Source organism: Poecile atricapillus, chromosome Z, assembly GCF_030490865.1.
Source record: "Poecile atricapillus isolate bPoeAtr1 chromosome Z, bPoeAtr1.hap1, whole genome shotgun sequence".
Classification (NCBI taxonomy): Eukaryota; Metazoa; Chordata; class Aves; order Passeriformes; family Paridae; genus Poecile; species Poecile atricapillus.
In genome coordinates, this window is record NC_081289.1 from 34,261,799 (window position 1) to 34,288,633 (window position 26,835).

General features: G+C 36.5%; 2 protein-coding genes across 4 annotated transcripts in view; one reads left to right on the top strand and one right to left on the bottom strand.

Annotated features, from left to right (window-relative positions):
• LOC131593132 (centrosomal protein of 290 kDa-like) overlaps positions 1-19,588 on the top strand; it is a 50,148-nt gene extending 30,560 nt beyond the window's left edge. The window contains exons 36-55 of one of the 3 annotated variants that reach the window (XM_058865387.1): positions 903-1,010; positions 1,596-1,786; positions 2,437-2,650; positions 4,604-4,741; positions 4,832-5,053; positions 5,590-5,706; positions 7,192-7,337; positions 7,966-8,121; positions 8,720-8,843; positions 9,397-10,050; positions 11,074-11,208; positions 11,496-11,582; positions 13,283-13,447; positions 13,757-13,879; positions 14,182-14,342; positions 15,970-16,111; positions 17,812-17,885; positions 18,039-18,142; positions 18,576-18,682; positions 18,959-19,588. In XM_058865387.1, the coding sequence (XP_058721370.1) occupies positions 903-1,010; positions 1,596-1,786; positions 2,437-2,650; positions 4,604-4,741; positions 4,832-5,053; positions 5,590-5,706; positions 7,192-7,337; positions 7,966-8,121; positions 8,720-8,843; positions 9,397-10,050; positions 11,074-11,208; positions 11,496-11,582; positions 13,283-13,447; positions 13,757-13,879; positions 14,182-14,342; positions 15,970-16,111; positions 17,812-17,885; positions 18,039-18,142; positions 18,576-18,682; positions 18,959-19,171 (3,381 nt within the window). In that variant the 3' untranslated portion in view covers positions 19,172-19,588. The remainder of the gene's footprint in view (positions 1-902; positions 1,011-1,595; positions 1,787-2,436; positions 2,651-4,603; positions 4,742-4,831; positions 5,054-5,589; positions 5,707-7,191; positions 7,338-7,965; positions 8,122-8,719; positions 8,844-9,396; positions 10,051-11,073; positions 11,209-11,495; positions 11,583-13,282; positions 13,448-13,756; positions 13,880-14,181; positions 14,343-15,969; positions 16,112-17,811; positions 17,886-18,038; positions 18,143-18,575; positions 18,683-18,958) is intronic. The other 2 variants (XM_058865388.1, XM_058865389.1) reach the window with 2 other exon arrangements.
• A 138-nt stretch (positions 19,589-19,726) lies between these two features.
• LOC131593133 (RNA ligase 1-like) lies at positions 19,727-26,377 on the bottom strand. Its single transcript, XM_058865390.1, has 7 exons — positions 26,246-26,377; positions 24,305-24,422; positions 23,584-23,679; positions 23,053-23,169; positions 22,497-22,691; positions 21,217-21,386; positions 19,727-20,655 (listed from the first exon to the last, which is right to left on the bottom strand). The coding sequence occupies exons 1-7, from the start codon at positions 26,333-26,335 to the stop codon at positions 20,467-20,469; spliced, it is 975 nt and encodes a 324-aa protein (XP_058721373.1). The 5' UTR covers positions 26,336-26,377; the 3' UTR covers positions 19,727-20,466.
• Positions 26,378-26,835: the final 458 nt, after the last annotated feature.

Below are 26,835 nucleotides of genomic sequence, written 5' to 3' on the forward strand. Positions count from 1 at the left end.
AGTAGGTTTGCTTAGTTGAGAGGTTATAAATATAATGTCTGTCTAGGAATTAAAGTGGGCATGAGGAAAATTAAAATTCTGATGAAATGGTCTTGGTATATTTTGTATATTTCTTTGGGATTTTCAGTATTTGCAGCAGATTGCATCTGGTAGTATTTGGAAAGTACAAAAAAGACATACACTTATGGATGATATTCTTAAATCATATTTTAAGCTAAAGCATTTTTTAAAGCATAAACAGTGTGTTTAAGCATGCTTTATATTATTTAAGCATAGTTTGTATTGTTTTTTCTTTATATCCATAAAGTGTATTTTAAAGCATAAACATTTTGTCAAAGAGATATTTCAATACCAAACATGCATCAGTTGTAGCGTGATCCGAAGCACATTTCCAAAGCAGACTTTCTATCATCTTTGCTTAGTGTTCTTTGGTTAACACATGTAGCTATTTCTTTTGGAAAAAAAAAAAACAGAAGATGCGGTTTTAAAATGAGCCTGCTGTGCTCTGTGTGCTAGCATTCCATCCATGGGATCACACTATAGTCTAAAGTACATAAATTCAAAATGTACCTGGTTATGGATATTACTGTCCATACTGAAAGTCACAGTTGGTGAAGACCAACACCAACAGTTTTGTTCTCCAACTTCTGTGCTGTTACACCATACTACTTGCTACATAGCTTAAAACTGCAAGAGTTGATGTTTTTTTCCCAATAGTGTAGAGGAAAAAAAGAAGAAAAATATTGATTATAGCTAGAAGAAAAGAACTTTAAAAACGTACAGAATTAGAGGAAAATCTGGGGAGTAATACTGAGCAACGAGTGAACAAGCAACTTGAAGGCACTGCTGTTTCATGACTTTCTGTGGTAGTGTACATCACCAGTTTTATTTTGAACTAACAGGAACAAGAGGAAATAGCAAAGAAGCATGAGGAAGACATAAGAGTACTACACCAGAAGTTAGATTTGTACACTGACAATTCCCTTAATAAATTCAAAGAGACTGCTTTGGTGAGTCGTGTATTTGTAGAGTTAGTGAAGTTGTTCCTGTATTTTTTGCATTGTTGCTGGAAAGAACAGTTTTGCAGTCAAAAGTGAGTAATAACTGATTATATATATATATATCATTGATATATAACTGTTGTATTGTTTTTGAGAGATTTCACATGAGAGGCATTAGAAGTCAGGTGTTAAAAACCAGATTTACCACATCCGTATATATGGGCATTTTGCATATCCTCCGAATTCATGGAGAATTCTAGGGAAGAGGGTTATATACGGGTTATATATTGCTTTCACTTCTCATTCAGTGTATGGGTATATTAAGCTAACCCATTTCAATTCAAAATTTCTCTCTGCACTTTATGATAAGGTGAAACCGGTATTCTGCTGTATTCTGTTGATCATTAGATGTACAAAGCTCTTTTCAAAGCAGCATGACCCGTTTCTCTGTGAACTAAAAGTCACATCTCAGTAAATAAATGGTAGCTATTAATACTTGATTATATTTAGGAATGAGTTAAAAATGCATCAGTAATGCTTATCTTTTGCATAAAGTTGAAAATGTTTATCACTTGCATTTGTTATGTTTTACAGGAGTTAGGGAAAAAGACTTCTATGTCCCTTTCCAACAGCAAATATTTTCGTCACTTAGAGCAAACTGTAGCAGAACAGGATCATTCTCTTGCTTCACTTGTTGGAAAATTACAGAAAACATCGTCTGATTTGGAGAAACAAAAACAAATTACTGTATTGAAAATCAATGAGTTTGAGATAATCAGAGCCCAGTAAGTTTTTAAACTATTAACATAAGTCACAATTGAAGTGGTTCAAGTCAATTATGTATTGCTGCTACAGGACTGTTCTATCAAATTTAACATGTTTTTTGCTTACTTTAAGATCTAGCTGAAAAAAAAATCTCAAAAGTGTTAGTACAGTTGGAAATTGTAAATTTATTTTACTCTGTAGTCCTTCACTGGGGCTAATACTGTGGCTTGGAAAAATGCTGTTTAGTTGTTAGCTTTGTGCCTTTTAGTGAAAAAGAACATTGTTTTTAATTTACTTTATTACTTGCTGGCTTGTGTTCAGTCATTTTTCTTTTCATGACACATCCATTTGGGTTTGCTGCTGAATAAGTTTAAACTCATGAAAGTTTAACCCATGTTTGAAAAGGAAAAAATATGATGATTTCTTTACCTGTAAGGGCCAGGAAGGAAAATGAACAATGCTATAATGTAATTTTGCTGACTTTCATGAGTAATTCTCTTATTATATGGGGGCTGCCTTTGTTGAGTCAGTTTTTCTTTGCTGTTTCCAAATCTAACTATCTTTTTCTTTAATAATAATAAAAATAAAATATTGTGACCTTTGTGATTTATTTAGAGTTTGCTAACTTAATTATTACACTGTACCCTATTAATGCTTATTTTTCTATTAGGCTTCAAGAAAAGCACACACTTGATGTGGAACAAATAAAAGAAGAAGCAAATGAACTGAGGAACATATTATCTCAGAAGGAGAAGGAATTAGCAAATGTTAAAGCTGAACTAGAGGTCCAAAAAGAAGCAAATAATAGAGCACCCACAGCAACACTGAAAAACCTGGTGGAACAGCTGAAGAGCCAGTTAGCCATAAAAGAGAACCAGCACAAAGTTAGTCAATAAAAATTTATCTCTATGTCACTTGAATACTAGATCTTTCCTAACAGTTAAGGATTCTCTGTATCACTGAGCAGGAGGTACAATATAACCGCATAACATGCCAAAGTAAAAGAAAAATGCCTTTTCTTGTTGTAGTGGGTCTAGTGCTGGCCAAACACCAATGTACCTAATAGAATTCTTTACTCATTTTCTGCTGTGAGATAAGGATTAGGAGGAGGAGCAGGCTCTAACTTCAAAGGGTATGAAAACTTCATTAACATAATTAAAAGAAAAATAATAAGAAATCAGAATTACCCTTCAGAACACTTCTCCTCCCCCCACACTTTTTTTTCTTTCTTGCTGACAACATAAAAAGACAAAACCTGGGACTTTCAGTCAGTTTACCATCTTTAAAAATAGTTTTTCTTCAGTTCTCTTAGGGAGCAGAGTCTCTCTTATCATGCCATGGAGACTTCTCACAAGAAACAGTTCTCTCGTGGCTTCAGTGTCACAGCAAATCAGCCACCCAGGAAAGGAAAATCTGTTTGCAGTGTGAAAGTCCCTCCCACAGTTTTGGTACCTTTCCCACAACTACCACCATGGGCCATTTCAGGTTATTGGGGTGCAATCTTAAGAATGATCTGTTCTAATACAGAAACAAAAGTTCTCTTATCTCTAGGAACAGAGGTTTTCTTCTTCTATCCCTGGGGCAAGGTACTTTATTTCTTTCATCTTTTTCTGTTCAAGCTACTTCAGCGTGGGTGCCTCTGTTCATGGTTGTGGTTAGAATACTACATCTGCCCAATGCATTCTGTGAGTTACAGGAGGAAAAAAAGAGTCTGATTTATCAATTATCTCTTCACCGTAGCCTTACAAGAGAATTTCAGCCCAAAACTAAGGCATCTCCTCAATCTCTTCTCATCTAGACTGTCACTTCTTCTTCACTGACCTGTGTCCCATGTTGTTTTATTTATGTGTCTTCACCCTTTCTTTTTTCCTCATTCAGGAGAGAATTTGTGTTCATAGGTTAATTTGTTCTCAATTTATATCAACTGAAACAGTTTTTACGGAGTTCTGCAGCGCTGAAAATATTGATCTCATCCAGGCTCTGCATTGAGGATGTCGCTGGTCGTGCCGCTGTTGCTTGTGAGGCCTCTGCCGACACCATGCGAGTTGTGCCGGCTGCTGGTGCCACCCCGCGTATTCTCTTCATGCGGGGTGCCGAAAAAAATGAAAAGCTGCTGCCGCTACTTTTGTCCTTCTCTCCGCAGCATGGCTGGCTAAAAGGGGCTGAGCAAACCAAGTTCATTGCAAACAATGCCACTGTAGCTGTGGCTGCGTGGCGCTGCCCCGGCCGCTCCGATTTCGGCCGAGCAGTCCCGGCCCCGTGGCCGCTCCCGGCCTCAGGGCTGCTTCCAGCGCCGGCCACGAGGCCGCTCCCGGCGCCGGTCCCGGCCCATGGTTGTTCCCGGCCTTGGGATGGCCCAGCGGTGCCACCGGAAAAAAGAGATCGGTGGGCTCTGCCAAAAAAAGGCCCGGTCCCACTAGGAAGGAGCCCCAGCCGCTCCGCTGGGATGGGGCTCAATGGGGTCCCCGGGAAGGGGCCAGCGCCACAGCAGAGCCCGGCCCGGGCGCGCAGTCTGTGCAGGGCTGGCCTGCCCAGTGCCCAGTCCTGTTCAAAGGCCAGAAACTTGAGAGCTTTTTACGGGCGTTATTCGTTTTCAAATGTGCTCTTCACAGAGGTGTGTCCAGCTTTCTTAGTGGTTTAACAGTGTGTCAATATTCAAAACTAGCCAGCTAATTAGCTGTGTAAAGTCCAGAGAAAGCTGTTAGCAGTCCTCTCAGAGAATCACTTCCATAACTGACAGATTTTCTCTTTAACTAAAAACCAAGCTATGTTAAACCCTGACACTTGTTTTGTAGCAGCATCTTCACTTACAAAAAAATTGAATTAATTATTTTCAGGCTTTGAGTAAAGCACTTCTAGAACTCCGAGCAGAAATGACTGCCAATGCTGAACAGCAAATTATTTCTGCTGCATCACAAAAAGAGGCATATATGAATGTCCAAGAGATTGTTGACAGAGAAACAAAGGGGCTTACGGTGAGTACTAGGTAATGTCATTGTATTGCTTTTTTGTATTGTTGATCAACCTGATTTCAGGCCTTTGCTGACTTTTTTGTTTTCTTCTAGACACAGATAGAGGAATTGAATAATCAAATTACAAAACTTACAGATAACCTTAAAATAAGTAAAAACAAGGAAACGTCATTGTCTAATGAAAGGGATGAGTTAAACCAAGAGCTTCAGAAGAAACAAAAAGCATTTTCTAAAATATCGAGGGAAAAAAATGAAATAGAAAAAGAAAATGAAGAACTGAAGAACCGGATTAGGAGGCTAAGCAGTAGCATTCAGGTAGAAGTGACTTTTCAAACTATGTTTGATCTTGGTCAAGTTTCTGTATAGAGGAGCTGGTTTTGGGGGGAATGAAAATGTAAGTATCTTACACTTGATTAAAAAGTTTATTTTTTCCTCATCAGTTGGGTTACATGTAAGCTATTAGCTTGTTTCTATGCCTCAGCTAAAAGAAAACTTCTTGAAATGTTTGGAAGAGTCTGAGAAGTTGAATAACCACTTTCATAGCTTCTTGGGAAAATGGTATTTTGTATTCTTCCTGGCTGTCCCTGTTTCCCGTTTTAGAAGATAAGTAAGGGATTTACAGAAGAATCATCCATTTATTTTTTAAAAATTCATCTACTTGCTGCTGATTATTCAGTTCAGAGGGAAAAGTTACATTCCAATACTACAATAATTTGAAGACAATTTTTAAAAGTTTGTTTAGGTTTTAAACTAGTTTTGCCAATTTGGAATTAAAATCCTTGTTTTTTGATTGGAGAAAAAAATCTCAGTAGTCACTTAACTTGAAGCTTTAAAATTCTGTAATTTTTCAGAGCAAAGCTGATGAACAAAATCTGATAGATGTGCTTCAGAAAAAAATTAAAAAGTTGGAAAGTGAACTTGAGAAGAAGTGTGAAGAAACAGAAAAGAAGAGTCTAAGAGAAGACAAGGTATGTGCTATTTATATCATGGCTTTGAAAGAGCTCATTAGCCGAGCCGAGGTTGTTCACGTCTCCCTATTTCTTCTAAAACATACCAGCCAAACTCGATCAGAAAAAAAGTAGTTTCATGGATGCAACTTCTCATGTTTCTCATGTACTTTATTACTGCTCTTGTTACTTTGTACTGATATATTCATGTTTTCCTGCCTTTTTCTAATGGATGTTTAATTCTACAAAATCTTAGAAAATGAAGATTGTTTAGGTAGCGGTGAAATTGATTACATAAGTTCTGCCAAATGTGCTTTTGTGAAACCAATGCGATAGTAAAAGCACAAAATACTGAGGAGCAAAAGAGTGAATTTTAAAAGGGATGGTATCTCTATAAGTGATTATTCTTGACAATTGTGATCTCCACATTCAAGAAGTTCTGAGTGACTACAGTTGTGTTAATGTTTAAGTGTTTTCCTGGTTTCTTGCTTGTTACTATGTCACTATCTAATTAGTGGCTTCTCATATTAATTATAAAGTGTACTGGAATATTATAGCACACTTGCATATTGAGAGTCAAAGTATTTATGTATGATGTTTATTATTATTCTAGGACTGCACTTAGACTTTCATTTAATTTGAAATGTTTTCAATACCTGTTGCTTTGTGTGTAGAGATATTTTTCTCACACTTGGCATGCATTTTTCCTGTTTTCCAAGATTTTCCTTTCATTCCATTGCTTTATAGCAGTAACTGTTCAGAACAAAAACAGAAAATTAAGTACAGGGAATAACCAGAGAAAGAAAAATTCCAACTAAAAATAAACAAAAAAATCCCCAAACCAAACCAAAAATTTCTGATAGGAATATTGACTGTGATTTTTCAGTAGACACTTGTGATCCTATAGTTATAGGTTTTAACCAATGTATAGTTTATAGTTACTGAGTTATTAACTCTAAGTAGAGATTCTATTTCTTGTAGGAAAAGAAGCTGTGCAACAGGGGCATTCAAGTCCCTGGTGAGTTGTAGAAGACAGATCTGTTGTAAATTACCATATGAAAAACCTACTTTGTCTTAAATCTAATGTGTAATTTGAAGTAAAAGGACACATTGAACTAGCACCTCTAATTTCATAAAATGCTTCGCTCCTTTTATTTGTAAAGGGAATATTAAAAGCTAAGGAAGAATTTGGTAGGAGCAATCAGCTGCATTAGCTTTATACACCAATCATAGCAGTGTATCCAGCTGAATTTTTCAGAGCAAAGCTGATGAAAAAATCTGATGGATGTGCTTAAGAAAAAAATTAAAAAGTTGGAAAGTGAACTTGAGAAAAAATGTGAAGAAACTGCTACTTAGCTATGGCAAATAATATATGCCTGCTATGGCTTCCTGTTTTAAATTGATAAATGAAGGATATATCATTTTTAGTTTTTAAATGTGTTTGCTTGTTTTGCATTAAGAGAAGAAATAAAAGGGAAATACATAATCTATTTATGTTCTTCACAGACCTCCAAGGAGGAAATAATTAGATGGGATGAAGGTAAAAAATGGCAAATCAAAATGGAAGGATTGCGGAACAAACTAAGGGAAAAGGAAAAAGAAGCAGATGCTTTATCTAAACAGTTGAATACATTGAAAGAAATTTATACAAAGTGAGTTGGTTTTAATTGATTCAGCTTCAAAATTATGATGTAAGGGAAATCCAGATATGTTTGATATACAGTAATTATTGCAGTTTGCTATGTTTATAAGATCGATAGCGAGAATTTGACATTGCTGTTGAGACTAAAAGGTTTAGTTAATTTTCAAGCAGCAGGCTACTAACTTCTCTGGTATCCTTTCCCTTGTGGAAGCCAACTACCTTTATCAGAAGAAAGTGTCTCAAGATAAAATTAAAGTCCTTATTATGCTTCCTGGTGTAGCATTCTATTATTTTCATAAAGCAAGTAACAGCTTTATGAAGACAGGCTGTTTCTCACGATGGTATTATTTAATCAGGTTGCTAGGACTGGATACTTGTAGTGTTACTGCAGTAATGACAATTCTAGGATTATGAGTTTGAAGCCTTTTCAGGAAACAACCATATGTCCATTCCCTGTGTTGGGATTTTGGTGTAAGGCTTTACTGTCTATACAGTAACCTTGTTAAACAGAAAAAGGGGGTTTGGTTCAGTGAGGAGATGAAATGCAAATGTGGATTCTTTAAGACAGAAAGTATTTCCTCCTCAAGAAAGCAAGTTAGCAAATAAACTTGAAAATGTAAATTTACTGGATGTTGCAGGACTGAAAAAGAGAAAGTTGCTCTACAGAAGAGACTGAAAACTACTGGTGTCACTGTTGACCGTGTTGTTGGAGTAAGAGCCACAGAAACTGAAAAAGAAGTGGAAGAACTAAGAAAACGGAATCTAGAGTTAGAAAATGAAGTTGCACACATGAGGTGAGATGCTTTTTAAAATAATATAAAAAGTGAGAAATCTAAATTAGTAAAAAAATATATGGAATGAGATAGTCTCCAATAGGCAAACTTTACTTCAAGAATAAAAAACAGTAAAAAGGAATTTAACTTAGAGTCTGTGATGAACTAACTTAAAAGTATTTGGGAGTAGTTGTGCATGTTCAGAGACTATGTAGCATTGGTTCATTATTCTAAAAAGCTAAATAATATGAAAAACATATGGCTGCTATTGTGAAAAATTTTAACAGCAATTTAGAGTTGGTGAAAGTTACTGGAACTGCTAAGTGCAGCTAGGAAATGTATTCTTAACCAGTATATCCACTGTCACAGTGGATAATGTACCTGAGTAATAGAAACTGTACACATCTGAAAAGAGCCGATTCCTTTTGCTAAAGCAAGTATCTTCCATTCATTTGGATTAGCTGAAATATGACCAACATTGATTTAGAATAACTAGCTTAGAAACACTAGGAAAATCCAGTGTAGAAATCGAGAATTTCACAGTGCTTTTACCTTCAGGGATGTTTTTCTGCATTAATAGCCATTTGTTTGTTTTGGCTTGATTCATTTTTTGATGTAGAACACTGCAAGCAATCCCACGAGACTCTGTTGTAGAAGATTTACACTTCAAAAATCAATGCCTCCAGGAAAAGCTTCATGCATTGCAGAGACAATGTTCAAGAGAGACATTTTTGAGACCCTTGGTAAGTTAATAATGTAACCATATTATCTAGAATACTATTTATGAAAAGTATTTGTTTTCTATTCAGTATTCTGTCACTTAGCTGGTTTTATTTGAACAACAGTATTCTACAGCAGGATATGAAATACTCACCTTTTGGTGCTTTTTAAAAAACCCAACAAACCAAAACCCCCAAATCCCCAAAGTTCTCAGATTTCTGTGTCCTACAGGTAGAAGCTGGAATATTCAGCATCCTAGCATATGCAGAGAAATAAGGAAAATATATTTTTAAATGTGAGTCTGCAGCTGAGAGACTACTATATTATATATTGATTAAAAATTTAAGACACACAGAGTTTGGGGAAATACTCAGCTTCATTTCAGTTACATTAGGTGTTTTTGTTGTTCTTCAATTTTTACAAGGTTGATTATATTGCAAATTTTGCATTTTTATGTTTTCTTAATCTTTCAAGAATAGACTTAACAGTAGGTTCTAGTTTCCTTTCTGTTTTCTGTTTTCTTTTACTGTGTTCTGCTCTTCTTTCATGCTTCACTCTATCTTCAACTTGACTCAGAGTACATGTGACCAAACTGAACTGACCAAGTCTGTTCCTATCAGTGTCAGTAAACAGAAGTATCTGAAATTCCTTCACAAGAAATCTATTTCAAATAGGAATGAAATCAAACATCAGACTAATAATAGAGTTACTGATGGTAGTGAAGTAGATGGGGACACAGGCATGCAAACATGCATCATGCATAATGAAGGCCAGGAGGCTGCTGCAGATGTAAGCAGAGAAGTGTCTCTTGAACAGCACCCTGAAGATAGTGAGAAATGCAAGGACACAGATGTTTCTAGGGAAGGACTGAAAACCAAAATTATAGCTGAAGCTGGTAAAGAGAACTGTGGTGAAAAAGAAGAAAATATAACCCAACCTGAAAATGGAGAAGTTAATGAGAAATGCGAAGAAGAAGAAGAGAGGAAGCAAGAAATCTTCAAGCAATCAAATGTGGATGAAGAGGAATGTGTAGAAGAGCCTGATGCTGATAAAATGAGCTGCAATCAGTCTGGTTCAGGGGAACCTCCTAATCAAGCTAATGACTGTGAAGCAGAGAATATAAATATGAATAATGAAATGAATCAACACACTGGAGAGAATAAACAGGAAAATGACCGAGGCTGTACAGAAGGGGTTGAAACTATCCCAGAATTTTGTGAAATGCCTAAGGTTTGATACTGTAGTGACCCTCTAGCATTTCTTCAGTACAAATAATTTAGAAATAGAATAGTTTGATCTTGATAAAGCAGTGCTTTCCTGTGCATGGTCTGCAGGGATATTAGAGTACTTACCAAGTGGTCCAGAAAGCAAACGTTATACTTTCAGGATAGGCATGCATGTCAGCTCACAAGTAAGCTACTGCCAATTCTAAAATTTTGATCCAGAGACTATCCAAAGATACATGGAGCTAATTGATATCCTTCATTCTTTAAGAGACTTACGATCTGTTATTATTTACACCAAGAAAAAAAAAGGCTTTAAAGAAACAAATACTTGATTCCTCCAATTAGCAATAAAGTAATGAATCATACAGTTAATTCCCAAATTACATAAGTAAAAAATACTGATTATTAAATTATTAAAAGACTTTTCTTTTTACTAGTCAGAGTAAATTTACTGTATTGCTGTGATTTCAGCTGGCACTATAAAGTATGCAAAGCCATCTTTGTGTAGTTGAAATCACAATCCTCCATGGATAAAAACTTAGGATTTTGGGAACTAACAGATTAAATGAGAATGACATGCTACTGTTCCTGGCTTGCTCTCTGATCCATTTGACATAATTGAAATTTCTTATGATGTATGTGCTACCTGAAAAACTACCAGAGTATGCTCTTAAAATTAGGTGCTGTTCCCAGGTACAGTGTCACAGCTTACTTCATTCAGTAACTTCTTTATCTTTTAGTCTTTGAGGTTTACTTCTACAGAATAGTTTGAGAAGTAATTTTGGTTTGACAAAATTTTTACTGGTTTATACTGATTTGTAAACTTCCCTTAAAGGTTAAGCAAGTTAATGAAATGTAAGAGAAGGTGTTAAAATCAAAGCAGATTAGATCAAAACTGGAAATAATATAGTCTTGCTTCATTCCTGTGAAAAATACTAGTTCTCTGTTGCTCTTAATCAGCTACAACTGATAGTTGTACTGAATTACATTACCACTTAATTATATCTTTTTCCTTTCTTTTCTCAAGACATCAGGAATAAGATCAGGTGATCAGTATCGAAGAGAACAAGAAGTTTTAAAGGAGAATTTCAGATTGTCATCTGAAAACATTGAGCTAAAATTCCAGCTAGAGCAGGCCAATAAAGATTTGCCAAGACTAAAGGTAACATCATCTTACTTTAGTCCCTTTACCCTCACACAGCTCAGAGAATTGCTTAAAATGAAATGGATATTTTTTCTGTACATACTGTAAATTTTCCATGTTTTTACATGAATGATGAGAAGGTTGAATATGGTAGAATGGTAGAAATAATGGAAAATGTCATTGTGATGGGAAATTGCTTTCTCTTACATTTTTCAAGTAAAACCACTGTAATTTTGTTCACCAGTTTTTCACTTCAATTTGAGATTTAAGTTGCTTATCACTTTTTTTTTGTTTTTTATTTGTAGGACCAAGTAGATGACTTAAAAGAAATGTGTGAACTTCTCAAAAAAGAGAAAGCAGAAGCTGAACGAAAGCTGGGCAGCATTAGAGGGGTGAGTATCTTAACAGCACTTTTCATCATAAGTAAATTAAAACAAAATACAAAAAACCCCAAAGTATTACTGAAATGAAATATTTTGGAATCAACCAAAGCCAAACATTAATTGCTCTTGTTTATTGTATTGACAAAATGCTATAATGAATTAATGACCTTAAGTTAACAGGAGCATTAGAAGGACTAGAGCTAAACTATTAAATATTTGCACTATCATGGCCTTATTTTGTCATTTGGATTAGTTACCTTCAGCAGCATATTTGTACAATAAATAGCAGTTACAGCAGTAATAATGAAAATTATATTCATATGTTTATGTAAATTTTTTGATGCAGATGTAAAAAGGGTCAGTTACTAATAGTGAAGGTTTTTGTTTGTTGTACTATGGAAGGTAACACAGCAAAATTTTACCCTAGCTACTGTCAACTACTTTAATAGAACAATATTTCCAAAGTTAAGGGGAAAAACTACTCAGCAGTGTGTCTCCTGCTGCTCACTTATCAAACTATTTGTGTGACCTTGTAAAGAAAGGTGAATTGATAAAAGCTCCTAAGTGCCTGTGTAGCTCTTTGTAGCTCACTACACAAGGAGAATGAGTTTTACTTTGGGGTACCTGAAAAAGATCAGATATTTTTCATTCTTTTACCCATGCTTTGCATGAAGTGCTTGTAGACCTGTCTCTCTTATGTAGTGGTATTCTTAGACAAGAAAATTCAGTTTATACAACTGTTTCACGCAAAGATTCTGAGGATACAGCAAATTCTGCATCTTTCTCCATTCACAGGCAGCAAGATGTGACAGGTTTCTCTTTAACTCTGCTGTGTACCAACACAAACCTCCTAATCCCTCCAGTTATTTTAGAGAAGAAAAATAAGTAGTTTTTACTTCTGAAATTTGGTTGCTATACATTTATGTAGAAGTCTAGGGAGTAAATCCTCCTCATTTTCCTTATGGGGTTCCTTATGTCCCCTGAACTGGAATCAGCAGTATCTTTAAATTATGATTGCTGAGGAAATTGTTACAAAGAGGATGAGAAAAAAAATGGATTTGAAGACTCCCTAACAGATTTCCTAACTCATTATTTAATGTAGTGAAAGAAGAAAAACAGGGAAATTACAGTATTTTCCCCCACATTTATTTATTTATCATTTTGCAAGAAGAATATATGCCTTTGGAAAGGCAGATCTACTTATGCTTTAATATGTCGTTCTTCTGTCACTTTAATTCAGCAGAAGAAGGGTTGCTAAAAAAGAGCCTTCTTTTCTTCCCTCAAGCTCCCATTTTTCTCCTGTGCCCCCAACGGTATTAGTATTTAAGCAATTGCATGGTCTGTTGGATTGGGGAAATTTTCTACAAGAAAAGCTAAATAAATTAAGTAGTTATTTAATTTATTTTCCTAATGTTTCAGTTTAGTTCATGAGTACAGCAGATTTTGAGACTTAACTGCAGCTCTTTAGGGTAACATAGAAAATGAAGGAGTTGATCTGTTGACTTGGGGGATTAATAAATCTTCAGATGTTTTGGAGAGCTAAGTATGCAAGAAATTCTAGTGTTCAAGTTGTATCAAAATAAAGCATTTTTTTAATATAAGTATGAATTGCAATGGGAAAATAAGCAATAATGTAAGGTCTGGAGTATCTCAGAATGTTAAGATGAACTATTTGTTCACTTTTACTTCTTTCCTTCCCCCCTCTGTAGGCTGGTAGAAGTGGAAAGACAGTCCCAGAACTGGAAAAAACAATTGGCTTGATGAAAAAGGTTGTTGAGAGAGTCCAAAGAGAAAATGAAGAACTGAAAAAAGCTCCAGCTGTGGTTTCTAATGAGAAATTACTTGGTCTTGAGCAGGAAAATGAGAGGCTAAAGGTACAGATTTGTCTCCAGTAACTTTATTTAGGTAACAGTTTATATGCAAGTTAGTAACAAAATGGAGTAGCATGATACTGATTGGCACAAAACTGTTTTGGAAATGCCAGCTGTGAAATATATAGAACAGAAAGGCAAAACTGCATTTTAGTATAACATACTGCACAGTTTAAGGTACATTGTACCTTGCAGATACATTTAACTATGTGATGAAATGTTCGCTGTGCTAAGTACCTGTGCTTTAAATGGAAATCTAAAATCTTCTACTGAGCAATGTAAATGGGTTTTAACAAACTGTTTGATCTTTAGTCTGAAATGGAAAAAATGAAACTTGATCTGGAGAGCCAGCTGAGTGTGCGTTTTGAATCTAAAACCAAAGCAACGGAAAAACTCATTACTGAAAATGAAAGACTGCGTAAAGAACTGAAAAAGGTATGATCATTTTGATGCATCCCTTTCTTTCCACTAGGCACTGGTTATGGTAAGTATATAGTTTTTACTTTTCTTAATGGTTGATATAACACTGATATGGCCATGAAAGATTTATTTTACTATATGTGGAAAGGAGATATCCAAGGACTAGCCCAAGATCAAATTTGGAAGTTGTAGTGCTAGTAGTCTTTGATGCCATTTTCCTCTACATCAGCACTCACCGTCTCACTGTCGTTTGAGATAATACCATGCTTCATGTGCGGTTAAGTATTCCATAAAGCTTTGCTTTTATTGAACAATAGGAAGTTGACAGTGGAGAGAAGCTACGAATAGAGAAGAATAACTTGGAGATATTAAATGAGAAGTTAAATGTACAGCTGGAGGAAACCATTAAGAAGCTAAATTTGGCTGAGAGCCAGCTTGATGGAGCTGACAGCAGAGGCTGGAAGTCCATTGTAACAAGGTAAGAATTGGGAATGTAATAAAAGGACAGAAAAATTATACAATGCTTATGCTATTAAGAGATAAACAACCTGTGTAAGGATGGCAGGGAGCAAATTTTTGGTAATAAATACTTAGTCCTGGACTCCTGGATGACTTCAGGGTGAAATAAGTTGACATGTTAAAAAGTACTCTTTAATAGTGTTAAACAGAAATGGAAAGTATCTACAAAATCAGAACCTCTGACAGTAAACTTATTAGGGCAGAAAATCAGCTGGACAGGAGAGAGACTTGTTTAATTTTATCTTAGGTCAGAACACTGTTGATGTCCAAGATTTTACTCCCTTCTGAGTCTTGCGCTCCCACAGGATCCCTTGGGGAGTGTAGTGCTACTCTGACATATTGCTGAGCCATTTCTTCATTGAGACTTCAAAAAGCATTTTGTTTTTTTTTAACCTTCCCCCAAACAATCCAGTGAGGTAAAATGTCTCTGTGCAAGGCCAGATGAAACCATAATTTGTCTAAGGAAGGAGGGCAGAGCTGACTGCAGGACAGGACAGAAGTAGCTGATTGCCACAGCAGAGAGAGGCTATGAGCATGCAGTGAAGATAGTAGGCCCTTAACAGCTGCCATATTGGTTCAGCAGTATTCTTCTTCACCTCTTTTCAAAAACATTTCTACTTGGTTCTATTTAGTTGACAGTGATACATAGTTGTGTATAGATACAAAATACATGGTCACATTTAATTGTACTTGCCTATTTCAACTCATGTGACTAAAGCCTTCTATTTGCATTTACTTTAAAGTAAGTTAATAACATAACCTTACTAACCTAGAGCTCCTTGGGGAACTTTAACATGCAATGCACCTCACCAGCACATCTACCAATGCATATACGTGGTAACACAAAGTGTTTCATAGGGCAAACAAAGGGCTGTCATCCCAGTGACCCTTCAGAAGACTCCTTGGCAGGTAGCAAGGTGTTGGACACTGTATTGCTATCTAAAATCCAGATGGATTCAGATAGGAGATGGGGCTACATGACCTCCAGAGGTACTTTCCAACATTTCAGATTCTACACAAACCTTTTTGTAGCCTTGTAAAGCTCAAAGCAAAATGGAATCTTCTTCAGACTGCTCTTCCTCCAGGGTAAACAATTTACTGCAGATTAGTTTGGCCTTGGAGTCTTCATCTTCTGCATCTGCATTAGTCCTTTTCTCGGTACATTATTTTTCATAAATTACTAAATCATTAGAAAAATACTTTCAAAGGTATAACACTGAAGTAAGATCCAGCTAGTGTACATCCTGCATCAGCAGCATGGATCCTTTCAGCAGCAGGTGTTTGGGGTTTATGCGCAATAGCATAAAAATATTCCTGTCCCCTTTTAATAAATGTAGACACAAAAAGAGAACCACAACAGTGTAATATCTAGAAAAGCCTTTATTCTAAGATTAAAGATGTGTTTCTTGCTATGCTTCTTTCAGCAAACTGTGTTTATAAGGCCAGTGGTTATTTCAAGGCCAATGCCCCAAACATATTTTAGGGTGTATTTTACAGCATTTATTCTCCTAAAGATATTTTAATCTCTGTTTCTGCATAAGTATTAACTTCCGCTCTTATTTTTCTCTAAATAAAAATACTGTCAGAATGCAGGAAACTAAGTTGAAGGAAATGGAAACAGATATTGCTAAGAAAACCCAAAGCATTGCTAACCTTAAAAGGCTGCTTCAGGAAGCAACAGAACGTGAGCACAACGCTGATAAAAATGTACAAGACCTGAAAGAACAAGTGAGTAAAATTTAGCTAGATAACTCTGGAAATAGAATGCTTAATTTGTCTTTGTAATAATGTCTGTAGTGGCAGAATACTTGTTTTTTTTCTAACCCTTTCTTTTATGCTTTTTTTCAGTCATAGTTGCTATATTTGCATATTTTAGCCAATTAATGAGGTTTACCACATATTATCAATACATATTCTTGATTTGCAGTCTGAGGAATATGATTATTTTTCTACTATATTTTTCTGTAGGGTTTTTTTTATTATAGTTTCAGTGATCACATGAAAGCCTGTAGATAGATGCTTCAAAAGGCCTTAAATCTTTCAAGCTTGTTTTGCAGTGAGGTTGCTGCAGAGACTTCCCTAGTTCCTCTGGTTTTGGTGGGGGGCAGGAGAGTACTGAGTTCGCTATCCTAAATAGGATCCTCATTTCTGTTTCCAGTCTGGTCCCTTACATGCAGTCTCCAGTAGTCTTACAAGTACTATTGTACGTGTGGAAGAGTTGATGAATTTTAAACTTAGGTACCTTTTAAAAGATGCATCACCTTTTGGCTTTTAAGTACAAAGAGAATTGCCCCTACATTAGCTTCCATCTTCTCATTTATTTATATTCAGACGATTTTCTTCCCCAGACAACTTGTACTGGCCTTTCTCAGTGTAAGGTATCAAATATAAAACTTCTGATTTGGGAAGTCATAGATATATAGATATATAGATATATATATGTGTGTGTGTGTGTCTATATATTATGTAAGAAAGTAGATGTGTTCAATAACAGAACTTGGAATTTATTCCTACAAAACAATTACTTTCTTAGTTTTTCCTTGTTTTTCCTTTTCTAACATCAGTGTTATTTACATGAAGTATATACCAGCAGCGAATTTAACATGGAGATAGAAGTCTTTCATTTTGTGATATTACTCGGGGAGCAACACACTTTTCAGTTTCTTTCATGTCTCAAGTACTGATGAAGGGATGAGATCAAAGTTAACTATGTTTCAAAAAACAGAGCCTGATTGTGTAAAAAAAACCAAATCCTTACCCTGTTAGGTAGTAACAGAACAAAAACCTATCATTGTCAGTAACCTCATAGGAGTTCATGAACTGTCACTGCATTCATCAACTGTATATAATCACATATTTAAACCACTCTTGTGCCTGCATCTTTACCAGGAGTCTCTTTCAGAGGCTCCCTCCCTCTCTAGTCAGGGACCTCTTCTAACTTAACTTGCAGGTCACCCCAAGTCACTGTACCCTCACTGGGGCTGTCATTACAAAAATCACAGGGTTTTCATACAATCTTTCAAAATTAACTGGGACACCCAAGTATGCAAATAACTATATCAGTAATATTTTTAAAGCATTTAAATAATTTAGGCATATTAATTCCTTAAGCATATTTATACAGTACGTTGGTGTAGCTATGTATCCAACTTTCTTTGTAAATCTAACTTCTACTTTATTCTCTGCCCTTCATTAAATACATAGCAATGATTTTACTAACTTTGGAAAGGCTGTCAAGCATTAGCTTTGTGTGTGGGAACTGTACATGAACAAGTTTTTGTTTTTTTTTCTATTAGCTTAATGTTTGGTTACATCCTTAGTGTTATTTTCATTCTTTTTTTAATATTGTATCCAAGAGAACTCTATTTGAACTGCAGGGCCATGGATACTGTTTTCAAGAATAAAACTTTCTTAATTTTTTTTTTAAGATTGAGCATCTCAAACATCTTCCTGAAGGTTCAGGGTCAGAGGAAAACATCATCAAGGAGCTTCAGCTTTTAAGGTAATGTACTTCTAAACTAAGTATCTCAGCTAATATACATGAAATCAGGAAGTGACCAGAAGATCAGGAAATGACCACTGCAATTTTTAGTTAAATATTTTATGTTTTAAAATATTGTAATAATTTAAAAAATCTATTTTTTTAATATTCCAGATTAACTAATAATCAATTAGAGAAAGAAAAAGCAGAACTAGTGAACCAGATAGAGGATTATAAGCACAAAAGACAAACCTCTACAAATGAAGGTCCTGCAGCTGGTAATAATTTTCAATACCTAAAGATCTTCTTGTATTTAGGGTCTAAAACTACTTTTACTTAATATGTGTGTGCAAAGTGATAATAAATCTACAGAATTATTTGAAGTAGATTAATCCCAAAGTCGCGTAAACTGAAGCAGATTAAGGTCTTGGATTTTTGAGTACATATACACGCTTTTTGAAGAGAATTTTCAATAAAAATCTCTATAATCAATTACTTTGAGCAAGAGGCTGTAAACTAGGAACTAGACACCACTGCCTAATTTGTAAAAGAACTAAGGAAAAGTCTAGCTGACTTTAATGTTTGGTGATCATAACTGGTCTTATTTAACTGTTTCAGTTTTCAGGAGATGCAGAATTATTGAAACAAGATTATTTGTGCCATGGGTTTTCACTACTTAAAATTTCATTTAAAAAATCATTATTTTTGCAGGACATAATGAAACTGTAGAGAAGGATAAAATTGATAAACTAATGACAGAAATGGCTGACCTCCAGTCACAGCTGGAAGTTTCAGAGCTCGAAAAACAACAATTAAAGGTGAGCTGCAAGGATCATCCTAGGCAAGATAATAAGCAAAATTATGTTGGGCTAGAAAGAGCTGTTTAATAACTAAATTAATATTTAATGATACAGTCAATTTCTAAGCATTGTTCACAAAGCCTGTTTTTAGTGAAGATGCTGTTTATGGCTAGAGTTTTTTGATTCTAGACAAGATCCTTATTCTCTTATATAATCCCTCATGAAAAAGGAAAAAATAGGTGTGGTATTAGCAAAGTTCTGCATAAAGGTACTCCTTTTCATTCTTTTTAATAGGAAGAGACAAAAGAGCTAAGAAGAGAACTAGAAACCTATAGTCCTTCCTTTTTTGAAGAACTTGAGGATCTAAAATATAACTACAAAGAAGAATTAAAAAAAAATATTATCTTAGAAGAGAGATTGAAGCACCTTTATGAAGAGTTTGGCATTCAGAATAATCCAGACAACAGTTCTGTTGACTGGGGTAGTGTTCAATATCCTCATCATTGATAAACACAGACAATTTCATTTTTTGTATCTTCGAATAGTACAAATCTCTTAAAGTTATGCGAGTTTGCACACACCTAAGAGTGCAGAATTGGATTATTCAACAGTTCATGGTCACTGTACACAACAGTCAAAATAAAAGTGAGTTTTACCTGTCCCAGCTCCTGTGCAATAATGTATTTTAATTCAGAACAGTTAATTTGGGTAATAAGGTGTCAGGTGAAATTGAAACCTTGGGCTTCTCTTAGAAGTTAATAAACCTTTAAACTGTCAGCATACTAAGTATGCTAAGTCCCAGATCAGTAAGAATACATAATTTGCTCTTGTCCTGTGCAACCATAATGTTTAACTCTGAACTCAGGGTCAGTGTGCTGGATGTCTGTTTTTATGTCCCTGGTTATTTTTACCTCAATGTTAAAAAATCCAAGAACAAAGAACTGAAAATGAAGCTATACTATTTCAGCCAAAACACTGGGATTTTTTGTACATATTTTTTTTTTTTTTTAATGTTGCTGGATGTATACTTTTATAGCAGAGATGAAATAAAGCCAACTCAAATGATCATTCAGTCTCACCTTTATTATTTATATACCTTATCTTAATATGTCTTTGATGAAGTTTCCTAATTGAGACATAGTTGTAAATGGGAATTACTAAACCAAGTCATGTCTCTCTCCACTTACTAGGCTCTCCAGAATAAAAATAGCTTATTTTCTATTATTTACTCTCTTTGTCCCAAAATAGTGCAAGTGCCTGGAGGATATAGTTTAATTGGGTTTTTAAATAACAGTATAATGCTGCAGATATACAGTTAAATGATACCAGGAAGTTTTCCCATGTAAGAAACTGTTACAACTTTAAAAAAAAAAGTCAAATTTCTGGTCCCACCTGAAGTATGTCCGTCTACTGTTAAGAAACTTGATGCTAAGTCTCAAACCTACATACAATAGTGTCATAATAATTACATTTGTAGAAGCACAACCTATGTAACTTTTCCAGTAGATTGCATTAACTAGTAAAGCTTTTAGGACCAGCCAGCAGTAGAAAACATACTTCCTACACACAGTGCTAACATTTTCTAGGAATGGGTTCAAAATTAAGGACTTTTCATAAAATAAACATGCTGGAAGGTAGATCTCTGTTATATAAAATTAGTCATTTAGGATAAACTTAAAATGATACAGTAGTACCTGGGCTGTTGCCTAAGCTAGAAGAGTATTCATGAAGAATTCTGTGGTAGACACAACTAAGAGGAATGCAGGACATACAACAATTAACTTAAAAGAAAAAAAATCATTTCAAGCATCAAACTTGATATCTTTGAGTCTGTCAAATCTTTGTCCATCCAACACTGAAAAATGGTGAAACAAACTCTTTGGTTCAAAGTCACAGTCATATTTAGTTCTGTTAAAAGAAATTACAACAGGCTGAGAATTCAGGTACGTCTCTGCAAGTGGCCAAGGTAAACCAAGATGATGGCGATGGAGCTAAAAGAAAAGGAAAGAAGATCATTTCAGCCATTTTGATAGAGTAGTGCAACAATTTCCAGCTTGGGAAGTGTGTGGGTGTTTGTGGATTCTAGGATCCTCTGCATCAGGGCACTTAAAACCATGAATAAGTTATCTCTGTAACATGAAAAACAGCAAAGCACAAAAGGCAAACCAGAACCAAGGTGTCCTCCACAGTTTCAGAAATAATATAAACTTGCTAATTAATGAAAAATCACATTCTTATTAATAATACTTGTTCTATTAGTCAACATTATGAGAACTCAATTTTTAAATACAAGAATTAAGCTTTAAAACGAATGCTGCCTGTACAGACAGGCAAGAAAATATGTTCTCAATTACTTTGTTAGCATGTTGGGAATGAAAAAGTTCAATATGTTATGTTGTCATTACAGTAGCTAATTCTACTGTCATCTCATTTGTTGGAGATTTACTTATTTACTATTAAAGAATTTGGAAAAAAAAGACAAAAAATGAATACAGTACTTCACATTTTATGAATTATTACAGTGCTTTCCACGTGTCCATCCACATACTCACCTTGATTAAACACCCATCATGGCAGTGCCACACAATTCCTTCAACTTTACCCTCCGTGCAGCTTTCAAACCAAGACAGTATGTCATTTTGCTTCAAAGCAGGTGGATTCTTTATTTCAAATGCTCCATGTGGGACTAGAAGATGTACAGGGTGCTTCTTGCTTCCTAATCCTACATTTAAAAAAACAAATAGCTTCCTCCTAGTTACTGTGTTTCCTCACTTTTGTTATTGCAGACATCTTAAAAACACTCTGTAAAGGTAAACTTTTATTAGATGCTACAACATTATCCTGTCTTTAAGAGAACAGTTAATTACATTTTTAAGTACCAAATGCAATGGTCTCTCCTCACATTTTCATTTATATTTTTTAAAACCTCCTCCTTTGTATAAAATAAACATGACACACAGATTTATAGAGTTGTCTGTTTTTTCCTTGTGGTTACCTCCTCAGTCACCATAAAGCTACCAGCTAAGTCCTTCATACTTCAGATCATGATCAATGGCACAAACACCTTAGTTCCTGAAAATCTGGCACATCTTCTCATGAATACTTAAAACTGGGCTGTTAACAACTGCATTGCCTTTTCATGTTAACATAAATCTTCATCTAAGAACACAGCTATTAGAACTTTTTGTTGCAATTCTTGTTCAAACTGAAGAAATGCTTAGGACCAGGTAGGACTATTTTTCCTACTCATCTTTGCAAGTTATCCTAACAGCAAAGCACAGAAGTTAGAACTCACTTGTGCTCATACTTAATTAGTTTCTCACTATAAGGCCTTTAAAGGAAGGAGCCACAACTTAAATCTAGCCTAAATTACATTTCCTTTAAAAATTTCTCTTTCATAATTAAAAAATTGCAACTTCTGACTAACTTTAGGGGCTCCAAAAAATGGCTGAATAAAGCTTTCTACTTCAATTCATCAAAAGAGTGTGTAAAAAAAGTGAAGGTTCCAAGAAACAAACTTTAAAAATTTTACTAATATCTTAATAGTAATATTTACAACACTTTTCTCCAGTCAAAATATTTCTGAAAGACCAAAGCAATGCATTTTTATAGTAACTGAGATTTAATAGATGTAATTAGTCCCATGATAACTCAGCTTTCTAAACTGAGTATTTTTGGGTGAGAGTTCCTTCAGCCAGCCCTTTATCTCCTTTCTATGAAGGTTGCTACTGGAAAACTCTTCTAAAAAACTTACACAAAGAAAATGCACTGATTTCACTCAAAAATACCACTAAAGAAAAAAGGTATTTAAGAACAGACCATATAAACTTACCATATGGATTTGCATTGATATTAGTCCCAATAAGCTCCAATGTTTGTTCTAAAATTTCTGATAAAGGCACGGGACTGATTTCCAGAAGCCCTGGGTCAGCATGGTGTTTCAATACCAGTGCTATTCCTGCCTCATAATTTACAACAGATGAGTGCCAGCAATACTGCTTACTATTCTTCTCCACGGGCACCCAACCTATGAGAAAACACTACATTTCACCAAAGTAAATACTAGAAGCTGTTACATGCATTAAAAAAAAAAACCCTACAGTTAAGTACAAACAGAAAGAGTAAAAAGAAAAACTACTGTATCTCAGAAGAATGCAAATGTGCCAATTATGCCTTCAGCTGAAAGCCTGTGAGTTTGTACAGCAAACTGCAATTATTTCCATGTGTCAGAAGAACAAAGCCTTTCTGGATAGTCAACGAATGACGTTCCAATTTTTTTTTTCTGAATATGTTAAATACTACTTTTAACTCTGGAACTAATTCTAATTCACTTCAGAAATTCACACACACACCTTTCCCCAGTTTTACCTGTGCTGCATCATAGGTACCTGGCATATGTCCATTTTCATCAGGCAAAGGATTGCCATTAGAGAACTCTATGTCCTTTGCTGGAATCCAGGTATCTGGAACAGGCTTGAAATCCTCTTCAATATTCCAGACAAATTCTAGACATATAAATGCAATACTTTGTTTTCGGTGAACTGTTAACCAACTTTGCTGTGTTGTCTTTCAATGCAATTATCAAAATACCACTGATCTAAACCTTGTTTTAAAGACAGTAATCCCAGTTACTTTGTACAAACACCAACATCTGTCACACTCAAGTGGTCTACAATTAGGGTAGTTTAAAGATGTGTTCAGCCTTTAAGAAGTTTAAAGGTTCAAAATTTAAGATTCAAAGGTTCAAAAATTAAGATTAAAAAAATTAGCTACCTATACCAGTTTAAAGTTCTTCAATGTAAAGGGTGAGGTTAAAAAAACTGGAACAAGGATCACTGATCTTTCCCATGTCAGCTTAGTTGTTTTTCTAACTGGCTAACTTATATTGTCAAAAAAGAAAGAAAGTAATCTTCACTAACCTTTGCAATCTTCCAATGAATACAAGAATCGTTTAAACCTTTTTTCACCTTGTTTGGTGGGTTTTCGATCCAACCTGGCCCATAGGTAGGGTTGTCCTAGGAGTTTCCAAAGATAAAACCAGCACTTTACTGAGGTGACCATACCCTGCAGAGTACTGAAATAAACTGCATAACAGGCAAGATAGGAATTCCCATTTGCCACTAGAGAAATTTTATCAGCAAAGCCACTACTATTTAAATTCAAAGTACACTATGTGAATTTTCAAATCCATTTTAGATTCTGTGTACAGTCTTGCCTAGCATAATACAGAGCTTCCTTTCAATGCAGGTGAAGGCACGAGCCCCAGTGAGTCAATGAACCACAGTCTTCTCATTTCCTCCCAACCTCTGTACTTCTATATATCTTCCCCAAAGAAATTAGACACTCTATTATACCTGACCCAGTTTGCAAGGAAGACTTACTAATAGGAAGTTTAAAAACTGGAATAGTTCCTGGATGTCCATATTCATTTAAATCACACTTCATGTATTTTAGAGAGTAAATGCTAGAACAACTCTAGAAACACATTCTAAGTCTATGGTAACTACTACTTTGTGGTGAAGATGCTTAATGGCACTTGAACTCACAACAGTTGTAAATAAATCATACAAAATAAGTAAAAACTAAGAAAAACAAGTTCTAGTCAGCATGAGAAATCTGCAAATGGGTCTTTCTGATTACCTTTATACGTTGTTACATAACAGCAGGTTCCATCCACCTTTTCAGTAGGAACTGCATTGTGTACATCTGCCTCTAATGCCTTTCCAGTTATAGTGTCAGTTGCCAAAACTTTAAATGGCTGAAAAGAAGACAAGTGGCTGTTACTGCCTTGCTGTCATACAGATTCTTGGTCCTTATAGTTGGCCTCTCTAAAGCTAGCTCTTTAAGTATTACACATTATAGAGCTGATTTCTAATAGTTTCTTCAAAACCTGTTAGTTTGCAAAGTACTCTAAGACAGAAGAACCGGGTCAATCTGTTTGTAAAGTCTCTTCCTCTTTCCCATTCTTGATTATTACTTAGAGAAGACTTTGCTTTCCACTCTAAACAGGACAACAGAACCACTTCTATAAACTAGAAGTGTTCCAGTCCAACACTGCAGCATTTTGGGATCTGCCTTTCTGCATTAGGGTGGCAATAGAAATTCCTCACGACAAGCCTTCCCCAGCTTTCAGTTTGGAGATGAAAGTCTATAGTGCCATGTTAGTGCAACACACAGAGCAGGTGTGCTCTTGCAAGGTAGAAAAAGCATCCTTGTATTAAACATTTAGTATCACCGATGTCAGCTAAACACTTTTGTGCTTCAAAAGAGCAAAGAAATACAAGATCTGTGGATCTTAAACAAAAAGTGAACTAGTACAAATTTCTAGGGCTTCTGTACAGCTTCTCGAACAGTTTCACTGCAAACGTACAATCAGTTGTGTTTGGATTCAAATTTTTTTCTCTTCTAATCATCATACCTCCCTCTTCTCTCCTCAGTCAGCTTTGTCTTTTAATCTGGACTCTTTATGCCAGCAAAACACAAAACAAGTCCTTATATTGCAGAAGTCTCGAAACAGAATGTGGAATTCATAAAAGGAGAACCTGTATTACATAACGTGACTGTTTCATACTACAGTTAGGTATAACTATAACAAACAGCATATATGAAGATTATATTAAAAATTTCTGAGTAGTGAGAAAACATTCCCATTGGTTTTACCAGCACTACCACTCTCTTTCTTCCCTACCAGTCATAACCACGTTTTATCCTTGCCTGAACTTTAAAAACCAAAACAAAAACCAATTCAAAGCAACAGCACAAAAATTAAAAAAAAAACCAACAAAACCAAAACCAACCAAACAAAAATAGCATGTGCCAGTTCCAGATCTAATACCCTGTTAGTTTTTTCTCTGTGAAGAATCAACAGTGTACAGAGGTACCCTTACATTACCATTATTGAGATTATTTAACTCTGAGTTGAACAATTACATTACTGTCGTTTTGGCAAACATTTCAGCTCTTTCATCCAGAAGCCAATCAGCAATGCGAAGTCACCCAGAGCTGCATTCGAGTTCACTACGCAGCTGCTACTAAAATCAGGGAACACAAACTGGAGGTCTGCAGCTAGAGTGCCGCCCCAATCTGTCCACATCTCACAGCCTCATTTTTTTTCTGTCATAAGCCTGATATACAAAACAGAAAAAAAAAAAAAAAGGGGGGCGGGGGGGGAAAATACAAGCTAATTTTTCCTCCTACGAGGCTCACAGGCGGGAATGGCAGTATGGTTTCACACAGGCACAGGCTCCCCGTACGGTCATGCTGGAGTGGCCCTCACTGAGAAAAAGCAAACACAGCATCAGGGTGAACACCTGTATGCAGTCGCCAGGAAAAGCGTGGGGCTGAGCTGATACGGCACTCAGACGGCCCTTCTTCCCTGCATTCCAGCGGGAGAACCCTACGCAAACCTCTCCCGTGAGCTTCCCTTAAATCTACGGCCAACCTTCTCGCCACTCGGCTGTGGCCGCGGGCTCTGACACGGTCCGTGCTGCTCCACGCCGCGGCCCTACGATTTTCCCTGGGCTCGGGCCCATCCCCACCTGCCTGCCCCCCGTCCTCCCGTCCCGGTACTGCCCCAGCCACCTGTCGCTCCCGCTTGGCCGAGGGCTCGTCCTTCACCTCGGTGACGAACAGACACGGCACCTTGCGCTGCACCGCGCCCCGCCGCCTCATGGCCCCGGCCGCCCGCGCCCGCCGCTGCCGCCGCCGCGCCTGCGCCGGCCCGGCCGCGGTGCGCCACGGGAAATGGAGTCCGCCGGGGGCGCTGCTGCTGCTGCCGCTGCGCGGGGCGGCACCGCCTCCCGCCCGACATCAGGCCCTGCGACTCGGTGGATCCGCTCGGCCGGCCCGGCCCAGCCCGACCGGGGGCAGCTGCGCTTTCCCCAGCGCCGGCTCCTGCGAGAGTAGACTCCTGTAGACTCCTGGGTCTATAGGTCCTGCCAGGAGCCTGCTCCAGCGCGGGCTTCTCATGGGGTCACAGCCTCCTTTGGGTGCACCCACCTGCCCTGGCGTGGGGCCCTCCACAGGCTGCAGATCCATCCCTGCTGCACCTTGGATCTTCATGGGCTGCAGGGCTACAGCTGCCTCACCATGGCCTTCACCACGGGCTGCAGGAGACACTCTCTGTCCCGGCGTCTGGAGCACCTTCTCCCTTTTCTTCTTCCCTGACCTTG

Coding starts and splice junctions, on each gene's coding strand:
- LOC131593133 (XM_058865390.1), bottom strand. CDS start 26,335: ATGAGGCGGCGGGGCGCGGTGCAGCGCAAGGTGCCGTGTCTGTTCGTC. Junction 23,170..23,583: donor TTCATTGGAAGATTGCAAAG/GTTAGTGAAGAT, acceptor TTATATGTCTAG/AATTTGTCTGGAATATTGAA. Junction 21,387..22,496: donor TATCAATGCAAATCCATATG/GTAAGTTTATAT, acceptor TTTTAAATGTAG/GATTAGGAAGCAAGAAGCAC.